This window comes from Archocentrus centrarchus, chromosome 20, assembly GCF_007364275.1.
Source record: "Archocentrus centrarchus isolate MPI-CPG fArcCen1 chromosome 20, fArcCen1, whole genome shotgun sequence".
Classification (NCBI taxonomy): Eukaryota; Metazoa; Chordata; class Actinopteri; order Cichliformes; family Cichlidae; genus Archocentrus; species Archocentrus centrarchus.
The window spans coordinates 28,455,088-28,462,709 of record NC_044365.1 but is presented as its reverse complement, the minus strand read 5'-3'; the positions used below and the strand labels follow the sequence as shown (position 1 = coordinate 28,462,709).

Genomic DNA, 7,622 nt, shown 5'->3' with positions numbered 1-7,622 from the left:
ATCCATAAAGTCTGTGGTATATATTGGGTGATAGTCAACTTGCCCATAAGACTTAGATCAACATTGTCATCAATTTATTTAGCTGCATTGTGCAAAACTGTACATATAAAACAATATGGTTACAGCAAAGTTTTGGAGCCTCTGATTAGAGATCTTCAGCATTTAGAGAATACAGGTGTATTTGTGAAAAGATTTGGGTCTCGTATCAAAGGTACTGTTTTGTATGTGTCAGCAGACAACTTGGGTGCACACTCCCTTGCAGGATACCAAGAGTCAATGTTGAGAAATTTTGCAGATTTTGTTTGGCTAGCCTTAAAGATATTCAGCAACATGATGTCAGAAGTGGGGCATTTACTTTAAGAACTCCTGAACAGTTTGATGAAGCCGTTAATGTACTAAACACAACTGATACCTCATGTGTTGATGGCTTGAAGAGAGACTGTCCTTTAAGGAGACTTGCCCACTTTCATCCTACAAAAGGGTTTCCACCTGATTTTTTGCACGATATATTAGAGGGAATTGTACCTGTGGAACTATGCATATGTCTTTCAGATTTGATTGCAAAAAAGTATTTCACATTGAATGAACTTAATGACAAGTTAGCATCATTTCCTTTTCAGTTTTCTGACAAAACTAACAGACCTCAGACAATACAAACAAACTTTGTAAAAAAAGGAACTATTGGTGGCAATGGACACGAAAACTGGGCTCTTCTGAGATTTCTTCCACTGTTGATTGGCCACCATGTTCCAGAGAGTGAAAAGACTTGGTCTGTGGTCCTTGAACTGAAAGACATTGTGGAGCTGCTATCAAGCCCCTCATTCACAACAGAAACCTTGTGCTACCTACAAGCCAAAATCTCTGATCACAGACAGTTACTTTATTTCCTGATACTAAATTACGCCCCTACGGGTGGTTCCTTGGGGACCGGGCTGGTGGCGTCCTGGGGTCGCTGTTGGCCCTGGGGTGGTTTCCACTTGCCCCGCCTTCAGAGGGTGGGTAGCTATGGATGAATGTGTGTCTTTGTGTATTTGTCACCGTCTCCGTGAGTATGGGTGGGTGAGTGAATGTGTATGTATGGCATATCTGTGTGTGGGTAAGTATGTATGGGCATGTATGAGTATCTGTGTATAAATGTGTACACGGGTGTCTGGGTGTGTTTGTATGTATGGCTGGACCTGGGTCTGGGCCTTGTGCCTTGCCTCCTGGCCACTCCTTGCTGGTTGCCTCCTCCCCCCTACCCCCCTGGGATGGGGGTGCCTCGGGGTTCCTGGGTGGGGCTGGGTGTTCTGGCGTGGGTACTGGCCTGCCCCCCTTGGGGGTGCGGTGCGGGGCTGCGTTGGCTTCTTCGGCGTGGGGGGGGGCTCTGTGGAGGGTCGGGCGGTCCTTGGGTGCCGTGGGCCCGGGAGCCCTGCCGCCGGCCAGTGCAGGGGGCTGGCCGCTGGGGGGGGGCTGGCTTCTCATCGCCTTGGGTTCCCTGGAGCCCTCGCTCCTCGACTGGGGGGGCTCCGTCTGAGACCACCCTCTCCCGTCTGCTGGGGTAGGTGTGCGGTTGTCTTTGGACTGAGTGGCCGGGGGTCTTCCTGGCTCTTGGTGGGCTGCTGGTGGCCTGGGGTTCCGGGGGCTTTCCGTACCTGCCTCTGGCTTCTGATGGGTGGAGCTGCAGCGTTTTGCCCTCATTGGTAAGTACGTTCCATGACACAGACACAAACATGACACAGACACAAACGCCCACTCAATCACAACTCAACAAAATTGTTGGTGTGCGTAACATGCTTTGTTAGTTTTGTTTTTCACACACAAATTTATTTTTGCAAGTATTGATAGTCAGTCAGTCAGTCAGTCAGTCAGAATACTTTATTGATCCCAAAGGGAAATTACTACTGTTACAGCTGCAACCGTTTCATTTAAACGAGTAACCCTAAAACACAATAACATACACTAAAGGCATAAAAGTATAAAGACTAAAGAGATATTTTGACTATATACACATCTAAATCTATACACATATGAGAATTGTGAGTGCAAAAATTTTTAAATAGGTGTCATTATATATATATGCACAGTCCTTTTTTGTACAATGTATAAGTGTATGTACAATGTACAATGTATATAGTGTATGTACAATGTATATGGAAATTTAAACAATTTTATGTACAATTGAATACTGATAAATGAGTGACACTGATGAACCACAATGTCACCTATTAAGGGAGGAGTTATAGAGTCTGATGGCCACAGGTAGAAATGACCTCCTGTGGCGCTCTGTGGTGCATTTTGGTGGGATGAGTCTTGCACTGAATGTGCTCCTGTGTCCCATCACTGTGTTGTAGAGTGGGTGGGAGCCATTGTTCATAATGGCCTGCAGCTTAGACAGCATCCTCCTCTCCGACACTGCCATAAGCGAATCCAGCTCCACTCCCACCACATCACTGGCTTTGTGGATCAGTTTATTGATCAGTTTATAGTATTTTTTTATATGTTAAAGTGATGAAGTATCTGATTAATAGACTTGTGCTCTTTCCCCTTTTTTTTTTTTTTTTTTTTGCTCCCTTTCTCTCTCCCTTTTTCTTCTCTTTATTTTCCTCTTCTTCAGCCTGTCAGCTCTGGCTGTTACATAGTATGTGGAAAAATAACTCAGATAAATAAAATAAAGGGTTAAAACATCAACAAGAAGAGCCTATTGAGAACCTATAGAGCTCATCTTGAAATAGCAAATATGTTTGGCACAACAACGCATTCAGATCACAGTTCTGCTTGCAAGATCTACCAGACATGACAGGCTAAAAAAAAAAAAAAAAAAAAAAAAAAAAAAAAAAAAAAAATTACGCCCCAAACATCATTATCTTGAACATTATCCTGTTCTTATCAAAAAATTTGGACCATTGATTGAATTCTGGACAATACGATTTGAGGCAAAACATTCGTTCTTTAAAAGAGTGGTTCACAACACTGGCAACTTCAAAAATATTCTGCACACTTTGGCCACAAGACATCAACTTATGTTGTCATATTATTTGGAGATGCCAACTATTTTCAAATCAAGCATTGAAACTGGGCGAGTATCAGATGTGTCTGTCGGCATCTTAGATGCTGCCATCAGAGAGGCTCTATGGAACAAGTTTAAAGGTCTGGACTCTGTTTCACTCACCTCCACTGCTTATGTAAAGGGGACAAAGTATTCTAAAGGAATGGTGCTCTCAGTTGGACAGACATGTGGACTGCCAGATTTTGGGAGAGTATTGGAGATATGTGTAGTGGATGGCTGCATATCATTCATTTTGGAACTATTCGCAGTGACCTTCCTGGAGCATCTAAGGTGTTACCAGCTCACCAGAAGAGACCCTGCAGCAACTGTGGTTGTTGACCCTGACGATCTGAATGACTACACCCCACTTGCTGCATACCCTGTTGAAGGAAAGCTGCTCATCACTCCAAGGACGTTCATGTTACATTAAGGTAATTGTTGATTGGGCAGGTTGTCTAAAATGTAAAGACACACTCAATCTTTGGAGCTTGGAAATCTCGGGGGTGGGGTAGATCAAATGTGGTGAAGCAACAATGAGCAGGAGTGGTCAAGGGCTCGAGAGGAATGGAGAAGAAAGATGTGTGTTGGGGGGGCAATTCAGGGGATAGTGATCTGTTGTGATGTGTTGGTGGTAGTGAAATGTGTGCGCAATAGAAGTCATTTTATCTAGCCTGTACTGTTTTGACTATAACTTATTTTAGATTGAGTTTTTACTATTATGTGAAGTGTTTTCTTGTTTTTTGTCTGTGTTTCAGTTACTGCTGCCTCATCAATGATGCTTCTCCAAGTCATTGTCTCACCTCAGGAAATAAGATGTTCCCTCATCAGTTGATGAGATATGTACAGTACTGCGTAACACTCTGGGACTCCGAGGGAGCTTTCTTTTATAGTTTGAAGATCCAGACTTTGGGAATGAGCTCTGCAGTTTGACTGATATCAAGGATCTACCAACTGAACGAACAACACTGAAAGTCCTCTTTCAGTGTTGTCTGAACCACATTCTGACTCAACATTAGATACTGCAAGCCCCGGTCCCCCAAGTAGTGCAGATCCAACAGAAGGGTCTGAACCATTTATTATTCCACATTTCTCTCATGATGTTGAGTATCAGCTGAGGGTAGCAAATGATGCCTGTGCCAATGATGGAGCTGCGATGGTTGTCTCAAAGAGTGTAATACTGGACAGACTGGCTGATTGCATCACCAAAATCACTCCCTATCCTACTAGAGACAACATAGAAAGCGCTGGTGGTCAAGCACCCTTGCGTGAGGGAGCCAGGTTCTGGTCAAGGATGGTATTTCTGGAAGTTCAGCTTGTATTCAAGATGAGCAATTATCAGAGGATGATGGCAGCTGGATGCCCAGAAGTTCTGGTAAATAAAAGAAAAAGAGGAAAAAGAAATGGCAAGCCACTCAAGAAGTCAAAAAAGGGAGAGATCCACTATTTGCCACAGCCACCTGAGGGACAAATTGCAGTCAAAGCAGAGAAGGATCACAAGACCATGGCTCTAAAAGTGCAGAAGAAAGATCCAGATTTACAGGTCCTGGATGAATTGATGACTGCAACATTTGCACAGCAGAGACAAGAAATAATCAGTGATGAACCTCTCATCTTTGTTGTCAAGGACAGATGGCCTGCATTGTTTAGTGAGCGACAGGTAATCCTTTGCCAACTGAATATGGCATAAAAATCTTATATTTTGTGACTTTAGTGTTCATTAATCAGAAAACATGTACTCTTTGTTGCAATAACTTATTTCTTTGAGTTTCTGTCCCCACAGTTCTATGCTGCTTATATTTTCCCTCACTCATGGCCTTTTCTGTGCTATTTTGTTACCCATCTGCTTCAGCTAATTGCAGAGTTCTGGAGAATTGTCACCAAAGACCTGCTGGAATCCTTTTTGGGTGGACGTGATGCCTTCATGCTCAGTCTTCTACAACTTTACAAAACAGCTGCTGCATCGGGCAGGAGGTTGGCCCTGAGCAGCATTTTGGATTGCCTTCAAAAGGAGGTATGTACTGTGTCAGGTAAACAGGTTTTTTGTGAAGGAAGACACCTGAAACACTATAGTTAAAAAAGTAAAACATTTAATGTATTAAAGAATCAGAAAATATACACATATACACATGGCCATGCGGGAACCCAGAGTAAGAGTGTGCACTCTCTCTCTCTCTGAGCCCGTGTTCCTGTCTAACCAAAACATTTTTATACATGTTGTTATCTAAGCATAAACCATCTCTGGGCGCTATGAGTTGACCTTTGTCATTCAGTCTTGTTCTGGCTGGTTTTTCATGACCCAGATTCCTCTCAGTCATAGGCACATCTTCTTCCTGATGTTCTAATTTAATCAGTACAGAGAAATCTTGTCCAGATTAATGACAGAACATGGTGACATGGGTAATGTTTTATTTGTACGTTCGGTGGCCGGACCTTGAGATAAGGTGCACTGAAAGAGAGAAGTTAGTCTAGAACTTTCTGATCTGTTGATCTCTGTCTAATGTATTATTTAATTGCTTATTATTTGGTTGATCCACTGTTAATTATTTAATTTACTGAAGTTTACCTTTAAACATTTGTCCTTTATTCACTGAGTTAAAAATAATCCCTAACAACTGTATAAAAAACATTTTCTACAAATATGTACTAAGATTATTGTTCCTTTTTTTGTATTACATTCATGTACCTTTACCTGTTTTGGCAGGACGTAAACCAAAACCAAAGAACAGCTGCCCTTCTTGGTCTCCTGTGCTACTTTTCAGACGATTCCTCCAACATAATCAGGAAGTGTAATGTAAGACCCTATATTTACATATTCTGTACTACTTTTCCATACGCACATGGTTAAAACTCGGGGACATGCAAATTGACTTAGATAACTTATAGCTATTGTGTAACACGTGATCAATAGAAAAAAAATTGTAGCCCACTAGTCAGTCATGCTATCATACTCTTTTCTAATGTCGTAATGAAATCGTGATCTATTTAATAGCTAATGTGATTAAAAGTTAGCATCAGCAAGCATTTACATCAAGAAGAGTCTAAATATCCTTGCTGAGGAATCTTGTCTGACTTTGAATTCTGGATCATTATGGTGGTCTCCCAAGTAGTTTTGCCATCACCCCACTCTACAACACAGTATTAGTTTCATGTCCCTGAGTTTTTTCAGTCAAGTTTAATACACGTTTTATTATATTTGCAGGAATCATTTTATTTATTAGTGGTTGATACATAGCCTTTCAGTTCCATTATTTACAACACTCACTGACTGACACACTCACTCACTTGAAAGACATATATAGCCTTTATTTATTAATATGTCAGTGATGTTTTTAACTTGGAGAAGTAAAGATGTATATGTCTTTATGTCTTTAGGCTCATGGTGAAACCCTCGACGTGATAATGAGCGGGATGGAAGTCGGACTGCTGATCGGACATGAAAGCCCTCTGCAGGATGCATTCCCTTTAGAGGTCTTCAATGTGGCTGTGGTAGCAGAGGAAAAGATCATCCTAGATGACATCAGAGATGTGCCCACTGGCTTTGCTGTGTTACTGGGCACCATCTACTGCCTTAACCTTGAGTACCCACAAAATATGAGGTACTCCTTTGAGCTCCTGCAGAAGGTCATCATGAACATTAAACCAGACCAATGCTCTGCAAGAGTCCAAGGACTAAGAAATAAACTGCTTAGATATCGTGTGTAAAAATTTAACTTGTGTTTAAATAACACCAATGTTTTTTTGATTGTTTACAATGTTGAGCATTTTTGTTCTTTGTTCATAAAGTTTTATGAACCTGCCTACAACTCTACCTCACCTTCTCCGTGTCTGCAACCTTCTTCCTCCACTCAGTCACTCTGTCTCTCCTCCCCACGACCCCATCTTCTCTTGCTACAACCCCACTTTCTCCATCCCCCTCCCATGTGTTTTGCTATCTGGTTGTGAAAGCATGGTGTTAAAATTTATAAAGATGTTTTTATTAATAAAATTTGGATATTTTGGATAAATGCAAGCATTCAGTGTGTTCTGTCATGTATCATGTAAGTTAAAACAAATTTGAAATTTAAATTCTTTTAACTTGAAATGGAATGTTGAATTTCATATAAGTTATTTGAACTCAAAACAGAGAGTTACAATCATGCAGAAATGTGTGTTTGTTCAACTAGCTAAAGAAAGTTATTATATTGATGATGTTTGATATTTTATTGTTTTGCCTTAGAATATTAAGTTGAAACAACAAGTGATAAACGGTTTTTTTGCACCGATAATGTGTAATGATTTTTTGATTTAACTCAAAGTATCAAGTTGAGACAGCAAGTGATAAAAAGTTAAATTAACTTTGACAACTTAAAGAACTACGTTAAGACAACAACAACAATGTAGTACAATCAACTTTTTGAACTTTAATTTCTGAGTTGAAACAACGATAAACTGCTAGTTCAGTTAACATGCAATTTTAAGGCAGCAGGTGGACTTTCATTTGCAAGTTTAACTGACTTGAAATGTCTTACAGTGTAGGTGGAACAACACTGTTCCTTGTGTGACACGTTTGGTGGAGATTTTTCTCCAAGCAAAACATCCTGGGGCACTTTATACC

The 7,622-nt window shown here is 40.9% G+C and overlaps 1 protein-coding gene across 2 annotated transcripts; it reads left to right on the top strand.

The window, feature by feature from the left end:
- Positions 1-1,627: 1,627 nt before the first annotated feature.
- LOC115799093 (uncharacterized) lies at positions 1,628-6,989 on the top strand. Of its 2 annotated transcripts, XM_030756055.1 has the most exons (6): positions 1,628-1,682; positions 3,298-3,459; positions 3,784-4,685; positions 4,878-5,039; positions 5,730-5,819; positions 6,401-6,989. In XM_030756055.1, the coding sequence occupies exons 3-6, from the start codon at positions 4,182-4,184 to the stop codon at positions 6,728-6,730; spliced, it is 1,086 nt and encodes a 361-aa protein (XP_030611915.1). In that variant the 5' UTR covers positions 1,628-1,682; positions 3,298-3,459; positions 3,784-4,181; the 3' UTR covers positions 6,731-6,989. The 2 variants fall into 2 exon arrangements, with proteins under 2 accessions (XP_030611915.1, XP_030611914.1); XM_030756054.1 differs by lacking the exon at positions 1,628-1,682 and having other exon boundaries at positions 2,832-3,459.
- The last annotated feature ends 633 nt before the right edge of the window (positions 6,990-7,622 follow it).

Bases quoted from the DNA above. Each gene is read 5' to 3' on its own strand.
- LOC115799093 (XM_030756055.1), top strand. From the start codon at position 4,182: ATGGTTGTCTCAAAGAGTGTAATACTGGACAGACTGGCTGATTGCATC. The intron at 4,686-4,877 runs GTAATCCTTTGC...CATCTGCTTCAG, and splicing joins CATTGTTTAGTGAGCGACAG to CTAATTGCAGAGTTCTGGAG. The intron at 5,040-5,729 runs GTATGTACTGTG...CTGTTTTGGCAG, and splicing joins TGGATTGCCTTCAAAAGGAG to GACGTAAACCAAAACCAAAG.